We start from the raw sequence: 19,508 nt of genomic DNA, 5'->3' as shown, positions 1-19,508 counted from the left end.
CCCCTCTCTCCTGCGTAGACCCCAACGTTACTTATTCACGATGGAAAAGGATTCATTGGCAGCCTGACAAATGCTGAAGAGTCGCACCGAGTTTCACACCCAAGAGTTCATGATACCTTCTAGAGAAGAACAGAGCATCCTCCGTGTTGTAAATGAAACTATGTATCTCCAGGCCTCCTTTTGTTTTACGTTAACAACATCTGAGTGGAAGATGGCTCATATAGTCTGGGGCTGTTCTGGGAAGATGTCTCGGGGTTCCTTTGAGTTCCTCCGAATGCTTGATTGAATTAGAACCAATAAAATTTGAAGGTCATTTCAAAGCTTCAGACTCTGTCCTTCTGAGCCATTCCTGAGCGCCTGACTGTGGCAGTCTTCTGTGTTGGGGGAACTGTTTGTGCAACGTGCAACGTGCCCGATCAGCCAACATCTGCAGCACCGGATCGCCCTCCTGCAGGGGCTGCAATGGTGGCCCAAGCCCCAGCCAGAACATTTCACGTTCCACTGTCCTTTTTCCAGTTTGTTGCATGACAAACATAAAGAGATGGTACCTTTAACTCCTTAACTGGATGTGACTGGGAAGGCAGCCATTACGGCAACAGGATGCCTCAGGGGATCCTGGGGCTGGAGCTGGGGCTGGGGCTGGGGTTGTACGTGATGTCACTGGTGGGGAGACCCCCTATGCACGTAGTCTGGTTTCATCCCTGGATCCAGAAAGGCTGAACAACTGGCCATCAAAGCCAACGCATGTGCTAACTTCAGTGACACTGAATCAAATGAGGGGGTCATGTGATACTGTTGGCTGTTTTTTTTATTCCAACAGCACAGAAACAGGAAAAAAGGTACTATGGGTGCACAAGAAGGCTCCGTCAACATTTAAATCGGTTGGTAGAACGACACGTGTGAACGATGGGACCGAGGTGCGATTTGAAGCCTCTCCCGGCTCTCACTCCAGCTGTGCAAACATCCACATACCTGTTCCCAATCACAAGGACATGGTGGATTTAGACATGCAGCCCGTTATCTGCCCCCCGGCTATGTCCCGTTATTACCAGCAGAAACTGGGAAGATGCTGAGCCCAACATCAGGAGATGCAGAGCTCCGATTAACCGAATCCCAAAGCAGAACGGAATTTTGGCTTAAGAGCAAGGAGAGGAAAACCGTGGGATCATGGAGCGCTGACAACAGCCAGCCCAGACACACCTGACAGGTTGCAGCGATGAATATCTCATCCACTGTGACCGCCACCAACAGAACTAATTTGCTTATGGAAAATTGCAGATCATCAGTTTCCTGCAGGTGAGAGGGATTTGGACACCACGAGACAACTGGTATTTTTCAAAATTCCCAAAAACAAAGCGACGCATTTGAGCTGTAGTCTGTTTTAGACGTTGATGTGGTGTTGAGGAAATTTAGGCTGTTGGACATATTTCATGGCACGGACGCAGTTGTTCCTGCCTGGGCATACGACCGTTGGTCCAACTCTGCTCAGCAAGGTGTTAAAAAAGAGACGAGAGGCTCCACTGAGCATCCTCATGTTCTTCAGGAGGAGCTGGATCACAAGAAAGAGGAAATTTACTGAGTTCCAAAGAAGAAAATGTCTATTTAAGAGGCTCAAATGTACTTGTCCCATACATTGAAAATAATAGATCAGAAATCCTAACTTTTCCATGTCTGCATTCCTTTTTCTGTCTTACATGTTTCCCATCCCATTTCTGACCTCATTTGAAAAGGCCATTATTATTTCTCAACACATCATAGATAGTTCTGGAATTCTGTCCTCCGGCCACGAGGAAGCGGTGGTCCGTGATGTCAGGAGAAGCCCCGAGTGTTGATTTGTTGCAGACACAACTAAAAAGTCTTAAATAACTTGGAGCCTTGTCACTGCTGAGACGTCCTAGCATCCTTTTCATGGATATCATATGTCTCCCTGAGATATGAGACACAGATGTTGTTGGATCTCTTTCCCACATCTGAAGCGGCGTGTTATGAGATATTGGTGAAGAGACTTGCTTGTTTGTTTGGCCTCGGCTCTTCCGGTACTCATGAACATCAAGAACCAGCAAGGGGCATCGAGGCATAGAGGTCTCATGGGTAAAAAAGGTCTGATAGATGATCACACACACACACGAGCCCCCGCACCCCCCCCCCCCACACACATACACACACACGCACACACACACACACACTTCCTCATATGTGTATCTTTGTGAGGACATTCCTGGATAAACATTACCCAGCTCCTTATTCTAACTCACAACTATCATCACAACTAACTACCTAACACTGACCTGAACCCTCTAAGCTCAAAAGCATGTCTTAACCTTAAAACAGGCCTTTTAAACATGTGAGGACCTGGAGAAAACGTTTCATTCTTCAAGATTTGGACATGTGTGTCACCCAAAAGGTCATGGGGTCATGAGAAAAGAGAATGATGATTGATGCATGATCATACCATATTTGAACAATCTCACGGAGAAAAGCATAACTGAATATTGATGGTATTTATTCGTTTGTCCAACAGGATGCCTTGGTGAAATACACATTGGTGAAATTAAAAAGATTTGGTCAACTTTAAACTGTACCATTATGTTACAAATGAACAAAAGATGAAAAAATTAAGCTCGTTTTTCTGCAGTTTTTCTCATCTGTTTTTAGCCACAGTTAGTCATAAAATCACACTGAATTATTCCCGGGCCTTCCCGCGCGTCTCATACTGAAGAATAAACTCCATCAGCTCTGCTGTGAGGAAACATGCTGGACAACAGATTTATGTTTGTTGTCCACAAAAAGTGTCTTATGTAAGCCCATTAAAGGGCTTTTATTAATGAAGAAAAGAAAACAAAGACAGGGCATTTCCTAGAACTTTCCACGTTATTTCACTTCAGATTAGCCTGGAATTTGACAGATTTCCACCCCAAAACTTGGACACACATAAAAGTAAACGTCTACAGCTACCTCATCATCAACACCTGCCCCCTTCTGGGGTTGACGTAACCTCCTGCTAACATGCAAAGATCGTTTTCAGGATAGAGTAGCCTAGGTCATGTGTCGGCTTTTCTCTTCCCAACAGTCCTTCCGATAAATAAACAGATGCCGTCTAATCAGCTTTTCCAGTTCTGCTCCGCTCCATCTGAACAAATAAATCAGAACAGGAGATCTCGCCCCCAAAGCTCTTGGGATGATCCCAGCTACACTACAGTCAAAGTTCACATCGTTCCGCTTAAATTGTCTTAATTTTTTGGATAAACACACTTTTATTCCCTACTCAGGAAGTAATGATTATATGGAAAGAAAGCTTTACTGGTGCGATTCATTGTTTTCAACCTTATCATCGGTTTTTGAGTTTAGAAAAGTTTCTACAGTGATGCTGAAGGCTCACGGTTCAAATCCCAGTTTGAGTTCCCTCTGTCAAACATCTCTGTTAGATCGGAGATGTTGCCCTTGGCTACGAGGGACAACCTGTCCCAGTTGTCTTCCGAATCTCTCCACCAATCAGAGTGAAAATGAATGAATGAGCCAACGAGATGAGGGTGATTTTTGTCACCACGGTATCGGAATGTATCTGGAATGTGTTTGTCATGTTCTGTCTCTGCGGAGCAGGTTTACGTTATTTTGGCGTGTACGTGAGAGGTTACTTCACCAACAGACTCTAAATATTTACATGCTGGGCAGGACAAACTGTTTACAGGGATTTCTGTTGTGTTCATATGTAGCCGTAATTTGATCCTGGAGCATTTCTGATGCCGTGCTGGGTCGGTTGTGGTCCTCCGTCTCGATGCTTTTACAAGTAAATAAATGTGTGTGTGTGTGTGTGTGTGTGTGTGTGTGTGTGTGTGTGTGTGGTGTGTGTGTGTGTGTGTTGTGTGTGTGTGTGTGTGTGTGTGTGTGTGTGCGTGTGTGTGTGTGTGTGTGTGTGTGTGTGTGTGTGTGTATTTCTGCCTCTGACCCAGTGAATGCTGGGACTCTAGCGCACCAGTGACTGTGATTAGGAGGAAAATTAACAGAAAATGAATGAAACATGTGACTATTACTGCCAAAGCGAGCAATAGAATATTTAATATTCTTCTCAGTGTGAGTTCCACTTGTCTGATATATTGTACAATTGTGTTTGTTCTTTGAAACTAGAAATACAGCAGATTGAAGACAAACCTCTCTCTGCTTTTGTTTACCCAGATATTTAGCTATTTGTGCTAAATATCTGTGAGTGCTTTTTAACGGCAAATATCAAATTGGGAATGCTACCTAGCCTAGCCTATCAAGAGCAATGCTAAAACACCTGAGGTTAGAAGGCTGTTCAATCAGAAACATACCCAGTTTAAATGCAACCAGCTGAACATACAAAGCAAACAGCAGATATTGATGTCTTTTTTGTCCAATACATAAATAAACTGTCCATTTTATCGGTAATTGTGCCTTCAATATATTTTACTATATATTCTGACAGTTAAATGATCTGGCAATGCACCTGTAGGAAAGATGATGAATGTTAGCACTGACATAATAGCTGATATTATCACAGCGCACCAGATGGCAGCAATATTTCACTGGAGTTCAACCCGTGACTGAAATACAGTTACTATACTTCATTACACCTGTTTATTCCAGCTCAAAATAACAATTAAGAAAAATGTTTTAATGGGAGATTTATGACAAATTGGATTTTGACATTCTCGAAGGTTTGCTCATACCTCCTTTGCTCATACCTCCTTGATGTTATCACCTTGTTTTATGTGGAATGGACCTTCTCTGATTTCACGGTGGGTTTATCTGCATCTCTTATCATCCCCATCTGCAACAATTTAGGGCTGTAAAATGGATGCTTGCGGAGGTTCTGCTCGATCCCATCCCTACACTGATCCCATTGTTTTCTGCAGCATGTAACTGTATCTAATTACCCTTATTTATTTAATTTTGACATGTATACAGGGATATAAGCACCTCTGCAGGCGCTGCTGCCTCTGATTAAGGGCAGGCGAGAGTGCAAATGGGCCTGAATCTCCCCGCGGACCCAGATGAAGTGTTAACGTTGGACATGTCATCCCTGAAGGAGCATCAGATAAAAGTGGAACGCTGTGAGCTTCAAGACTCGGAGCAGACGTCTCTCACGTGAGTCACTCCGCTCACATCCCAGAAGTCTCTGCCTCTCTACGGCCCACTTTAATATCCTGTTTATAGGAAGTCATTCCTTCCAAATTAACACCGCTGTGTCAACAAAGGCCTTGAGGTGCCATTGTGAATTGACTAATCCGCGCAGGCTCTGTTCAAATAAACACTCTGTGACTCGACTGATCACAGAATTCCGTAAGAGCAAATTTGCCACGGCTCTCTCGGGGTTTCAGGCTGAAAACATTCACATCAATATTAAAAAAAGGACTTTCGGTATGGGATTAGTCACTTTGCAGGCTCCCAATCTAAAATAAACAGAGGTTTTAAAATGTTTGGTTTTGGAAAGTCACAGAATGTTTTTATGACAGAAGCTCCCTTTTCATCTTTTCTTCTCACTCTTTTTTGGGGGGGGAACTCACAAAGCTGAAGTTCATGTCACTAAATAATCTTCCTGGAATGCGCCTGTGGAACGCTGCTCTTTCAAGTGTGAGTGAGCGGCTGCAGGACTCTGTTTTAGCAGGTCATATTAAATCAAAGCTATAATTGAATTCTTCGCCCATGTTTTCTGTCCGAGGAAGATTTTCAGGCTTTGATGTGGTATGAGCCTGTTGCTTTTGTTTTTTTAAGTTTTTCACCTGCTGTAAATCAGTGGGTTTCTGAATGACGCAGCAGAAGATGGAGCCTGAATGCAGCAGAGCAGTTCAAATGCATGATGTTCCTCATCCAACCTCAGCTACAGATGCAACCCTCAGCGGGCTCCACGAGCCCCAGGGGCCAGTGGTGCATATGGAGCTGCTGACTTGGCATTTGCCTTTAGTTTTTGTTTAAATTGTGTCCACATGATCAACATTCCAGTTTTAAAGGAATAAAAGCCCGACTGTGTCTGCTCTGTTATGCTTCGTTAAAACAGCATAGATTTGAGACTTTGTTGGGGGGAAAGAAGACATAAACTTCTACTGTTTGAATATTGGATTTCCAATTGCCTTCTTTTATTTTATTTTTTGGCACTGCTGTAAATGCCGTGCACAGTCTGAGGTGAAAACAGTCTCCTGGAAGGTGCTTGGCAGCTCTCACACCCACCGTGAGTTCATCATGTGAACGCGATTTGGTCCTGCCTTTCAGTTCTGACCCCCCCCCATCCCCACCCGCACCCCCACCCCCACCCCCACCCCCACCCCCCCCAGAGCAGCGTACACATGCTTCAGGTTAGGAACCAAAAAGAAAAAAGAAGAATGACTGCTGGTTTATACCTGTGCGAGTTCACGGAATCCGCTGGGCAGCTGCACCAACACGCTAGCTTCTTATCCTTCCATCGGCTCGCGCTCGGACCAGGATGCTTTGGCCCTTACATCACTGCTCTGCGACAGCGCGCTGACTTCATCTGCAAATACACTGGTGGTGGAGACCCTGTCAGATGTTTACGAGGGGTCAGGGTCGGAACACTGGAGCTGCGTTCTGTGTCTGCACTAGAGACAGATATCACTGCAACGCACATCTGTTTCAGGGCATTTGTGAGAAACGAGATATCTTTTACTCTTTCTTCTTTCTATTGCATTAGCTCGGTGAGGTGAGACGTTTGATCCAAGCTACTTGTGCAGTGATAAAATACAGGAAAGGTAAACAGTCACACTGTGTTGTGCAGAACAGTCAAAACAATAAATCAAGTGTTTGTCTGACACTTTGGGCTTAAGTTTAAAGTATCTTCTTGGTAGTTTCATGTTGTTCTAATCCATGGACTCAAAAAACGGAATCATTTGTTCTGACTCATCCTCAAGCACATCAGGAATGTTGGGTTCCTGTTTGTTTTTTCAGAATATGATGCCAGCGATGCTTTTAAATCATTCGGGAGAATGATCAAATAGTGAAATACTGGACATTTCGCTTGGAAATGTGTTTTTCATGGTAGCGTCAGGCTCGATTAACTGTCTAAATATGTCATATCTGCAGATTTCATCTGCTAGGATGCATGCCGACCTCATTAAACACCATTTTTCCTTTTCTTTTATTCTTCTTAACCCCGTAGATGGACATGCGATCCGTCCAGGCTGTTTCTGGCCTCTCACAACAAACTCTACTCTACAAGGCTCTGCAGATGAGTGAGGTGACTTTTAAATCCAACACTTACGGATTGTTGTCACAGATCAACACAATGGATCCAGGGTTGACACAGAATACACTCTTTCATAATAAAGCGCGACTTGTTTGTGCAGCAGCAGCTTCCACAGAGGAAGACCTTGGCTCAACCTTGAATAATAAAAAGTTCCAGCTGATAAAGCTGATTCAGCCTTCAAAGCCTTTCAATTCCTCCCTCTGCTGGAAACTTCTGTGACTGGGATGAATCTCCATCAATCCAGGCTAACATGGCCGACCTGTGATGACGGGAGGGACGCCGATCCGGAACGTGACTCTGCAGGATTTGTCATGCTCCTGCAGCAGATTCCGGCTGACAAAGCCTTGACACCTGTCAAAAAAACACACTCCGCTGCGACTTGAATGACTCCTCCAACAGGTATATGGCTTTTTTTGCAGATTATTGCAACATCTCCCACCTTCATGCACGAGAAGTTGTTGCATATTTGGCAAACATGCAATCACTCCAACAGAGGAGGTAGCTAATGAACGCGTCCCTGTTGACCTGAGAGCAGAGCGGTTACATGAGCTGGTGTTCTGGAGACGTATTTACAGGATCTGCCAACACCTACCAAATGGATTTGGCGCGCATGCGGCCGTAAACTGAGGTTATTCAACTGGGTAAATGACTAACAACACAACACCTGCTGCATTTATTCAACAGAGGTGTTGAGTCGAGAAGCTGCGCTGTGATTAGCAAAAATAATCCTGGTTTTTCTTGCCCATCAAGGTTGGTCGTTTTCATTTACGACGAGTTTCGTTTTTTGTTTCATGATGAATATATTTTGATTTCAAATAAAATGTGCTAATTTTGTCATGAAGAAAGCATGATTTGGCTCGTAAGGGGATTTTTTTTTAGTCAAACCTGTGTGTTTTGGGATATTTTACTGTAATTATAATTTAATGTACCGTATTTGTCCTTTCTTGAATAGAAACTTTGGGGGCTGAACAAACATTCTTGGGTTAATTTTATGTGCTGCTGACAGCCACAAATCAGCTGGAAGTATAAGGGGATTTGGGCCATAATCAATCCTTAAATTGCATTTTTCCGGACGTAAAAAGATATTTTTTACTCGTGTTTGATTGCTTTTTGAATTGATCAACCAAAGCCAAAGTTTTAACTTTTCCTCTTTATTTCAGACTGTTACAAGCGTTTATTGTGTGGGAGGTGGGGGTAGAAGGGAGGATCATTTAGTGTGCTCATGAGCATCACACAGTTGGATGATGCGGGGAGGAGGTTACCGACATCAGTCCCAGCAAATCAGACACACTGGGCGCAGTGAGAGATGAGCACTGCGCTCGGGGCTTTAAGTTTTAATCCAGTTTGAGTCTTCGGTGAGTCAGTTCAGGCTGACAAAATCAGTGTGGACCCCAAAAGCAGACGGAGACCCCACCGTCGAGGCTGTGATGTGACTGCTGCTGCGCCAAAGTGGCGCGTCAAGGCACGATGGGGGAGCTTTTACGCGAGCAAAGCGCTTGTCTGCTCAACGTTTCTTGGAACAACCCGAATGTGAGTCACGGAAACGACACGGTCAACCCGCTGAAGCGCAACGAAGACGTGGCCAAAGTGGAAGTTGCCGTCCTGGTCCTGGTGCTGCTGCTCGCCCTCACCGGCAACCTGTGCGTCCTGTGGGCCACCCATGCCACCAAACACAGCCAGTCCCGCATGTATTTCTTCATGAAGCACCTGAGCATCGCGGACCTCGTCGTTGCGCTGTTCCAGGTGTTCCCGCAGCTGATCTGGGACATCACCTTTCGCTTCTACGGCTCGGATCTGCTGTGCAGGCTTGTTAAGTACCTCCAGGTCGTAAGTATGTTCGCGTCGACCTACATGCTCGTCCTGATGTCGGTGGACAGGTGCTTAGCCATCTGCCAGCCTCTGCGCCTGGTGGACAGGAAGAAGGACCGTTTGTACGTGCTCGCCTCCTGGATGCTCAGCATGATATTCAGCACTCCCCAGGCGTTCATATTTTCCCTCAAGGAGGTCGGGAGCGGCGTGTATGACTGCTGGGGGGACTTCGTGCAGCCGTGGGGGACCAAAGCCTACATCACGTGGATGAGTCTCAGCATTTATATCATCCCGGTGGCCATTCTGTGCGTCTGCTACGGGCTGATCTGTTTCAAGATATGGAAGAATTTTAACGTGAAGACTTCCCGGGATCGCTTCTTGGCCCTGACTGCGGGGCCCTCCAAGTGCGCGCATCTGCTCTCCCGCGTTAGTAGCGTGAGGCTGATCTCCAAAGCAAAGATCCGCACGGTGAAAATGACTTTTGTGGTGGTCCTTGCTTACGTCGTGTGCTGGACCCCTTTCTTCTCTGTCCAGATGTGGTCTGCGTGGGATCCTGCTGCGCCCAGAGAAGGTAAGGGCACCTGCCAGGGCTGCTGTGTTCAATCAGAGCACATAACAGTCGTCCACCTGTGGAGTGCATGAAAGTCGATTTGAAGGGAACAATGCGGAGGAGAGCACACTGGTAAACGGTTCAATGGAAGCCAGTGGGAGCCACTGGAGGGGGGTACTAAGACCTCAAAGACTCTTTCTATTTGCCATCCCAGTGGTGGGTTCTGTAATTGCCATTTAAAGCATTTTTTGTTCCCATTCACCCCTCATATCTCTCCAATTTACCATGAAGGAATAGAAGAACAAGTTCAAAGCAAAGCTGTTCATGCAAGTAACCGGGCACAAAGTGAGGAAAATAAATAAATAAATACTCAAAGTGCGAGTGTGATGGGTACAAGCTACATGCAACTCGATGCTAAACTGAAAACAAATAACATCACCACCCCAAAAATGAAGAAATGGCAAACAACCACAATGAATTCTTGTATTAATTATTAATGGCTTTATTACTGACAGATATTCTGATATAAGTCAAAGTAATGGAGGGAAAGGAGTCTGGGTGGCCACAATTATGAAGACGGTTCTAAAACGATTGGAATTCAGCAGAAGTGTCAGTGATTTTCCTGCTGTGACCCCACAGAGAACGACGTTTAAGAGATGTTCTGTCCTCAAAAGGGGTTTTCATATCATAGTGAGTGAAGGATGTTTGCTATCAGAAGTCCCGCTGCAGCAGAAACAGACGCAGCGAGCCGGCTCTGGTGAGCTGTGCAGCAAGGCCGGAGGATGGGAAGCAGATGAACGACTCTCTTCAACATCTGGCTGGAGAATAAAGTGGTGAACGCACTGGTGGATCCGTTTAAGAGAAGTGCCGACATGAAGCTCAGCTTGTTTGTTGAGTTTTGATAGGCGTGTTTGTCGAATGCTGCCACCCACGCTTCATTGGGCAAACCACGGTTGTGGATCCAGAGCGGCTTTTGCAGAACTTTCCTACCCTATTAAACTTGGAAATGCAGCTTTGAGCTTGCTGCGCTCCAAGAGGCAGAAGTGTTTTAATTGATACAAATGAGGTAGTTAAGATGGGACGTTCCAGGACCTCTTATCTAGAAATCGGTCACATTAAACTGGTTAAACCCCCTCGGCAGCATCTGTCATCTTTTTCTTAGAGAGAGAGAGAGAGAGAGAGAGAGGGAGAGCTACAGTGACACCTCATTTTGTAAACAGTTTAGATTTGGAAAAATAAAATCATCCTTGTGGAGCTGAAAGACCAGAGTCAGTGTCCCTTAAGTCAACGCCATAAATTGTTTGACAGGCATAAATGTCTCTAAAAGTGTCCCAGCTCATTCATGACGAGGCTAAGCCCTGTGACCCAGCTGTCTTCTGTCAGTGGTGTGTCACACTGGGGGATGATCAAACACTCCAGCTGTGTGAGATCATGTTTTTCCTGCGAAATAATATCGATCACATGTGAAACTCTCTGGAAATTAACTCCAGAATCAACTCCTTCATGGCCAAACTCATCCTGCGGGTCTTGTTTACATCAGTGAAACCACAGCGTAAACAGAGTGAACCTTGTGCCTTTGTCCGCAGACATGGCCTTCATCATCGCCATGCTGCTGGCCAGCCTCAACAGCTGCTGTAACCCCTGGATCTACATGTTCTTCGCCGGACACCTGTTCCAGGACCTGAGGCGGGGCTTCTCCTGCTGCTGTAAACGCGATGCAACGGCGTCCTCCTGCAGCTGCAATCAACGGTGCCGCCACAAAAGGAACTCCAGCACCTGCGTCATGAAGAACACCAGCAGCCAGAGGAGCCTGACACACACGTGCAGCACGGGGGGGCTGTGACGGCGCAGCGGCGACCAGTGTGATGCGTTCAAAGACCTCCTTCTTTCCGTTGGCTTCAGCATGTCATGATCTGCTGTGTGTAATCCCTGTCACGTTGATTTAACCAGATGTCCAGTAAAGCATAACCATCTTAAATTGATGCATATTAACAACACCAGGGGTTTGTATATTTTATAATAATGACTCTGTCTTTTGGTATTAATATTAATCCCTTATATTAACATTGTTGAGAGAATGCATGATATTTATCTGTCTGACTGATTATTGGCTGATAATGAGAATATTTTATATTTATCAGATCACAAAATCTTAAACACATTTATTGAAGGCCCACAGATGCAGGGGTCATAAAGCAGAAACATCCCTGCCTTGAGGAGAGTTTGAAGGTGCTCCAAATATGCTGAGAGGGCGATACAGACCTGGGCATCGAATAAAATTATTGGCAAAGTCAGCTAAAAATCCAACATCAGAGCAATGAAGCATGGAAAAAAACAGCAGACAGTGATTCAATAAAGATTTTCAAAAAGAATTATAATGTTCATGTCATGCGTTGTAATGTATGCCAATTAGAAGAGGTGATTAAGATGCATCTATCTACTATCTATTTTTCAATTCTCAGGTTACAGGACGTGTTAAAACTTCTCTTTTTATCCAACGAAACCAAGTCAGCCACCAGGTGCGGTATAAACCTGCAGGCCACGCCCACTACACCTACAGTGTCTATGATATTAGCTGCAGAACATGTTATCTACGCACAGAATGTCTGGGGATCAAGCCAACAACCTTCACCCTCAACAGTTATCAGCATTTCCATCAAAACTGTAAACAAAGTTCTTCTCTACAAATGAATCAAAATAATAATTGTATGATGAGTGAAATTATCACAGCACATGCTGATTGTTAGTTAGGGTTTTTGCTTGATTAAATACTCAAAAACATGTAGACTCTAATTCTAAATATCAACAACACATTTTTCCAAACAAGGTTCGTTAAAGCCAATGAAGGACCACAGTTTGGCTTTTATTCCAGATGTTGGCAGAGGGAATTATGGGTAGTTGTAGCCAACTTGACGTGTCCTCATTAGTAAGCTACATTAATGAAGCACCAGTTAGGACATAATTCTGCAGAACACTTAAAGGCCCATTTAAGCCCCACTTTGAGACCCATGTTGCCACCTGTCGGTGGGAGGAGAAAGGTGCAGTTAATTCAATCAAACCAATGTGGAAATTTCACAAAACACTTCAAATACAGCTTTTTTTGTTCCTTTAATCCATTAAAAACAGAGTACATATGACGTTTCTCCTGAATTAAATATATCATCAGTTGGAAACCAAATTAAAGATTGTAAAAGTAGGTAAGTTGTACTTTGATGCCTTTAAAAGTTAGCATGTAATAAAAAACATAAAGCAGATTGCAAATTCATTCGAAACAAATCTCTTTCTCTAAGTCTGTTAAGATGGACCATCCGTACATATTTACAACAAAAGAAATCCTTCTGGAGGGTCATTCTTCAGCCAGGTGAATGCTGAAGCCTCGGCAGCACCGGCTGACGCTCAGGAAGAGAGGGCGTACGATGAGGTCCAGGAGGACGCTCCACATCCTCTGCAGCCAGCTCGTGCTGATGACAATAGCCTGGACGCATGGACCAACCATCCTGGTGTTGCAGAAAGAGACAACTAATAAAAGTTGTTCACATTTTAGTTACATTATAAAAACAGAGTTAAATAGATAATTGGGTTCTATGTCCCTCATAATCGTCCCCTTTCTTGATGTTGACTCAGTGATGTTATGTTGTATTTGATGACACTTGCTGCCTGTATGGGGACTTGACCTTGACCTTTGACCTTGGTGTAGTCCATGTATTTGAATGAGGCACATTTGTGTGCAAACACATTTGGTTTTTTCAGTGCTAGAGTCTCAGAATCTCACACAGCTTAAAAAAGGATGAGAATGTAGGCAAGTAAATACTTCATGTGTCAAAGCTGTTGGTGACTGGAACGATTTAGGCCATTTTGCAAAAGAGTTTAGTTCTTATGATGGGTTCCTGTTGGAGGCAGTAGCTAACCTACAGGAGACCTGACCCCCTCCTCTCTAAAACTGTCTCTGACCCTGCAGGCAGCAACACCAACCAACGCAGGAAGCTCATTAATAGAAAAACTCCCCGCTCCCTCCTGCAACATAGTTCAGGTACAACAGCGGGCTCCTGATCTGTTCTGCATTCTGCTCCTGTCCTCCCAGCTGGAGGGAACAAAGGTGAACCCTGGCCCTGAACCCTGGCCCTGAACCCTGGCCCTGAACCCTGAACCCTGGCCCTGAACCCTGGCCCTGAACCCTGGCCCTGAACCCTGGCCCTGCACAGCCCGGACTTGTAGCTCTCCTCAACAATCCTGAAGTGTTTGTAGATGGTTCCTCTTCATTCAGGACCACCACAGTTCTAAACCACATTGGTGTTGTTGTCATGTTGTGACCCCCACAGAGAGCCTTCAAGCGGAGGATAAAGCTGTGATAAAAGACACAGATCCCAGCTGCACTGGCAGGTGTACATCATTGTTGTTCTCGGTGGTGTTCAGGTCGCCGCTGGATACTCCACAGAAGAGGTCGAGAGGTCCAGAAGACTTACTTTGTCATATGGAGACATGGCTGTACCTCCCAGCAACAGGAGGAACTGCTGGCTCCCCATCTCTCAAAAGCAACAACAACAGTGTGCACATCAGCGAGAGGTGAGGAAACAGTTTCCTGGATTCACACAAGCCGCAGAAAGAAGGCGATTAAACCATATGGTGACCTGCAGAGAGCACCACGACTGACTGAGCAGCAACATTAAAGATTTCACGATGAGCTTCAGTCATACTTCACTGATACACCCATGGTTTTGTTTTGGTCTTCTGGATACAGTGTGACTGTATCAGACAGCCACACCTACACAGTGTGACTGTAGTTCACCGTCCCCATTGTCCTTTGCAGACAGTGTGATCGTTCCTCACTGTCAAAGAAGTCAGCGCATAGTTCTGCTTTGTCACACATGACTGGGAGTGTTCTACGTGACTGCTGGCCTTCTTTGCAAAGAGTTACCAGAAAAAAGGAATCTCATCTAATAGCTTCTCTTTGTTTTGCTGCTCTATTTGGATTTCATTGACGAGCATATACACATACTGTATCTATGGGTCAAAACGTTGTTGATTTTGAGTGACAGGGTTTCTGTCTCACTCTCTCTCTTGTAACTGGGTCCCCTCAGATGATGGAGCATGCTTTATTTATTAATACAGGATCCCAGCACACACCAGACCTGTCCCAATCATCTTGGTTGGCTAATTTGTTAGAGGCTATCACCTCCGTGGTCAGACTGCCTCTGCAGCTGACGCAGCTCCCACAGTCAATCCCCCAGACCTCCCACTGGAAATACAAGCCAGGAGTATGGTAATATATCAGGCTGGGTTTCAATGTGACTCTGTGGAAGTGCAGCTCGTGCCTTTAAACGCAATCTTTATCTCCAGAATTAAAGATTGACAGCAGATTCACACAGTGACAGCAGAATCGCGACGTTACCAGATGTGAAAGCAGCTGAGGATGGCAAAGAGGATCCCAGAGGCAACTGACAAAGGAATGGCAAGGACGGCTGTGATTATCCTGTAGATCCAGACTCTGGAGACCTCAAACAGGGCGTGACTCCAGATCCACACTCTGTCTCCGCTGCGCACCGACACCGGCTCAGCGATCACATCCTCAAACGTCACCTGAAGACAAAAAGAAGATCAAATTCCTGTTGGAATCCTGCACCTGCCTGGAAACTACCAGTAAGCAGTGTGGTCATCTTGGTTTTACAGTCCAAACAGAAAGGGGCGTTTCATATGTAATACCTTGAGACAGTCATTGATACCACGAGGGTCTCTGACATCTATCAGAGGCTTGGTGTCGCTGATTTCTACCATTGCAGATGTGTGAATGTCCTCCTCTTCTTCCAGCACAGGGACAGCCTTCCACAGCCTTTGAGCTTCATCTCCAATGTCAAACTCCCCTGGATCATTTGGCTCCCCCAGGTCGATCTCCACTTCCTCCAAATCGTCCCCTTTCCTCGTGGCGTCCATGCAAACGTGGAGAAGACACAATGCAGACGGCTACTGAGGCCTCTGACTGGAGCCCTCCACTAGCTGCACACGGGGGTTATATTGGGAACGTTATAGTGAGTGGATGGTATTTACAGATGGTCTTTCAAGTCAAGATTATTTTCCTGTGGCCTGAGGGGGGATTGGAAGGGTTGGGTGGGATAAAAATACTCTAGTCAGTATCAGTGTAGCCACTGATACTGACTGGTAGGAATTCAAATGTGAAATGAGTAAAACCAAATGTGAGGGCCGTCAGTTAAACACTGAACTAGTTACAGTGTGTTTCCTTCATGCTTCATGTTTCCTCAAACTGTAAAGGTTTATATTGACTTTGTGTCTGTGTGATTCTAAAATTCTCATTTGTGTGTGTGTGTGTGTGTGTGTGTGTGTGTGTGTGTGTGTGTGTGTGTGTGTGTGTGTGTGTCCAAAAATAGACTTTAAAATTTACTGCTCTCATCTTATTACCAGCAAATTCTGCTGGAGCAACACTGCCGCCGTCTGGTAAATAATGGAATGACAGCCATACGGAGCAGAGAATGATTCTAAACAGAAATATAGTGGGTTTTTTGTTTTTGTGTTTTTGTCAGAGATGTTTTTCCTTGTATTTAGTTATATTGTCCATTCAATCTTTTTTTTTTATTATTTAAATATAAAGGTAGAGAAACAAAAAAGATAGAAGACATACATTACTGATATCCCAGGGGAAATTCAGTTCAATTCAATTCTGTATAATGATAATAACAACAAGAAATTGTTTATTATCATTATTATTATTATTATTATATTATTATTATTAGTAGTAGTAGTAGTAGTAGTAGTAGTAGTAGTAGTAGTAGTAGTAGTATTACAAACTCATGAAGCTATACATTCGGTGTTAATCTAACAAATAAAAAGTCTTTGTGCATTTTTGTTCCATCAGCAGTTAAAAGCAGCGAAGCCTCTGCAGCCTTGGATAAAACACAATATTTCCTCTTTTATTCTACAAAACAAAATCTAAGTGCTGGACTGATTTCTTGTCTTAACTTGTATGTTTATCTTGAGTTAATCGCGTTGTGTCTCCACTTCATCAACAGCCTTACCCACAAAGTAAGACGGCAAGAATTGTGCCTGCCGTGTTTTTGCAACATCCTGACTGTTCGTGCATGCAGCAGGAGTGGAGAGCCTTCGCACATGTCTGCACTCGGAGTAAGAAAACATGTTTTGCAACATGCTTTTAACAAAAACATTTTCATCACTGTCAACCTTTGGACCCATTATCCGTCCCCAACATCTCCGCCACTGCTATTAATAGATCAGCTATGAAGCCGCAGAGGAAGATCGCATCCAACCCTTCGTCATGCAGCCACTTGACCTTTATCACAAGCCGTGGCCCCATCACAGTCGGCACAATAGTGACCCAGTGCAGCATCTGGCGGCGTGATAATCGGACCATCTGGACCGCCACCTGAGGAGAGAATTCACCCAACAAAATGCTGACTGCAGGTTGGACATAAGTGCATTACAGCACATCTTTACTGCATCTCCAACTTTTATGTCCTGAGAGGTTAACATAGATGAGCGACCATACGATCGGCCTCATATGGTCACCGTGGTAACGGCCATTTCTGAGTGATAGAGAGAAAGGGAACAAAGTGTATTGATGGCAGAGAGCTTCCGGTATCTATTCTGGATACTGCGGCATGCTAATGGAGTGTACACCTCAACAGATGGGCTTTGTTTGTGTGTAGCTGGTGCACAGGTGAGGTAATCAAGGACACTCTGTATGTGTGTGTGTGTGTGTGTGTGTGGTGTGTGTGTGTGTGTGTGTGCATCCAGGAGGGAGTGAGACTGGTCCTTAATGTGGAGGAGATTTCTGACATTCCTTGTGTCATTCCTTGTGGTAGAAAAAGAGACGTTTCCTCTCCTTGCTTATGACTTCAGCATCTGCTTTAGCGTAAAAGGCGTATCACAATCACCGGCCCTTTTTATATAATGCGTAAAACAAAGATTTGTTTGGTGATAATTCAATCAGTCTCTGTTTTACATATATCAGATTTGGAGGCATATCCTGATTCGGGCGTCATCTAATTGAGGAAACTGTACGTGTGTTTCATCAGATTAGAGTTGCCAGCAGCAGCAGCAGCAGCAGCAGCAGCAGCAGCAGCAGCAGCAGCAGCAGCAGCAGATCAGAGGGGGTTTGAAGGATGTCAGACAGTGTTCCTGCTCAGCAGCTGTCACTCCAGCTGTGCTCAGCACAATAGGTCAGACGGATGACTTGTAATGTCTGCCATCAAAAAGAAAAAAAAATAATTCAGTGTGGATTTAAAGCTCTGCGTTCTGTGAAAAAAGCCAAACGTACACATCAGAATTTGTGATTAATAGAGTGAACATGTAAGTATATTGTAGAGCTGCATGGGGGGGGGGCAGACCTGTCCTTGATGATTTGGGAGGAGGCTTCTGCTCCTCTAATGACAAGCGCTGGCTGTGGCAGCGGCATCAATCACAGGTTTCTCCAGGAGTGCTGCTCTTATCACCCGTGTCTGTGCAGCCTCACAGAGCCTCTTTGTGTTTCAAGCACAACATGTTCCCTGATTAAGACGAACAAAGCACGCCGGCTGAACTCAGGTCACGGCCTCGTTGGTTTTTTCACCTGTTTGATCAGCGAGGGCTGTAGAGAGCAGAAGAGGTGATGTAACCGGACTCAATAAAAGACCCCAAATGAGGCGGAAGGGTCTCGAGTTTAATTGGCAACTTGAAGACGTCCCTGGACTAAATATTCATGAAGCTCAGCCATGTAAGGATCAAACAGGCAATCGACCCTTTAAACTGTATTTTATCAACTTCCAACACATCCATTAATATTTATTTTATGGATTAATGTTAAGTAACTCTTAAATAACATGTAATCACCCCGAGGAAAACATAAGAATTCACGCCTTGATCTTGAATTATCCATGTAAACAAAAACATTCGGCTACATGTACTGTTTAATGGTGACTGGATCTCACTTTAATCCATCATTTCTGTGCAAGAGAGCATGTGGACACGCAGCGTTTGTGTTTGTGTTTGTGTTCAATCAGCAGCGTTTGTGTTTGATTGACCTTCATCCGAGAGTCTGCTAATATTTGTGCACTGCGTCTATCATCATCATCGACGCATTTAAATGCAGCAGCCGGCGTCTCTTTAGCATCAGGGACCATATAGAGACACAATCCAATCTATATAAATGTCTGGTGTCTATATTTTTGGATTACTGTGTGTGGGTGTGTGAGGTCAGGCTAATGGGCCTGCTCTTGGTTAGAGTTTGGGTTGATGTTCTGCTTTTAAATGTAAGGATCAGTAATTATTGATAGGGTTGAGCTGGATCAATATCCCCATTTACTGTGCACAATATTGCCATAAGTAATGTGCGACGCTGCTGTCAGTCAGTGTTGTCCGTGCCCAGGTCTGCTTTTGCTGTTTTATTGTGCTCAGAGGGGATGAGCGGAAATCCACTTGCGTACATTTCTGCCGGCTCGCGTCAGGAATGTGACGTCCAGAGACCTTCTGAGAGAGGACACTGATGGCAGCCTGGTGGGGGGGCCGACACTGGTCCATCCTCTAGGCCGGGTTCTGCATCCTGCTGGGAATCATTTCTTACCATCAGGAAGGAGTGCTAATGTTAGCAATGATGTGGATCCTTTATTTTGTGCAAAGAAAATTGATGTCACTTAAATCCAGTCCAACAACAACAACAATGCAATTCAAATAAAAGTAAACTCCTTCGAAAAGAATATTTATGCTGTTTATTTATTTATTTAGATATCTCCGCTTGTTTGCTTTTCTTCCTGCAGCAGGCTGATCGGGTAGCAACTGTTTCAAAAGTAACGCTCGTGACTCTTGCACACGCATCAATCGGCACACATGGATGCTCCGGCCCGACATTCCCCTCGTTAAATACATGACCGTTTACTCCTGAAGACCACAAGTAGCTCAATGTTCCACAATGTGGAATAAACAGAAACAACG

General features: G+C 44.7%; 2 protein-coding genes across 2 annotated transcripts; one reads left to right on the top strand and one right to left on the bottom strand.

The window, feature by feature from the left end:
- The first annotated feature begins 8,449 nt into the window (after window positions 1-8,449).
- On the top strand, window positions 8,450-11,947 carry LOC130524618 (isotocin receptor-like). The gene is made up of 2 exons (XM_057030897.1): window positions 8,450-9,596; window positions 11,162-11,947. The coding sequence occupies exons 1-2, from the start codon at window positions 8,684-8,686 to the stop codon at window positions 11,416-11,418; spliced, it is 1,170 nt and encodes a 389-aa protein (XP_056886877.1). The 5' UTR covers window positions 8,450-8,683; the 3' UTR covers window positions 11,419-11,947.
- Window positions 11,948-12,666: 719 nt separating this feature from the next.
- cav4a (caveolin 4a) lies at window positions 12,667-15,621 on the bottom strand. Its single transcript, XM_057030898.1, has 3 exons — window positions 15,276-15,621; window positions 14,965-15,152; window positions 12,667-13,072 (listed from the first exon to the last, which is right to left on the bottom strand). The coding sequence occupies exons 1-3, from the start codon at window positions 15,501-15,503 to the stop codon at window positions 12,922-12,924; spliced, it is 567 nt and encodes a 188-aa protein (XP_056886878.1). The 5' UTR covers window positions 15,504-15,621; the 3' UTR covers window positions 12,667-12,921.
- Window positions 15,622-19,508: the final 3,887 nt, after the last annotated feature.

This window comes from Takifugu flavidus, chromosome 4 (assembly GCF_003711565.1).
Source record: "Takifugu flavidus isolate HTHZ2018 chromosome 4, ASM371156v2, whole genome shotgun sequence".
NCBI classification, from domain to species: domain Eukaryota; kingdom Metazoa; phylum Chordata; class Actinopteri; order Tetraodontiformes; family Tetraodontidae; genus Takifugu; species Takifugu flavidus.
Note: the sequence above shows the minus strand (reverse complement) of the source record. Positions and strands in the feature narration are given on the sequence as shown.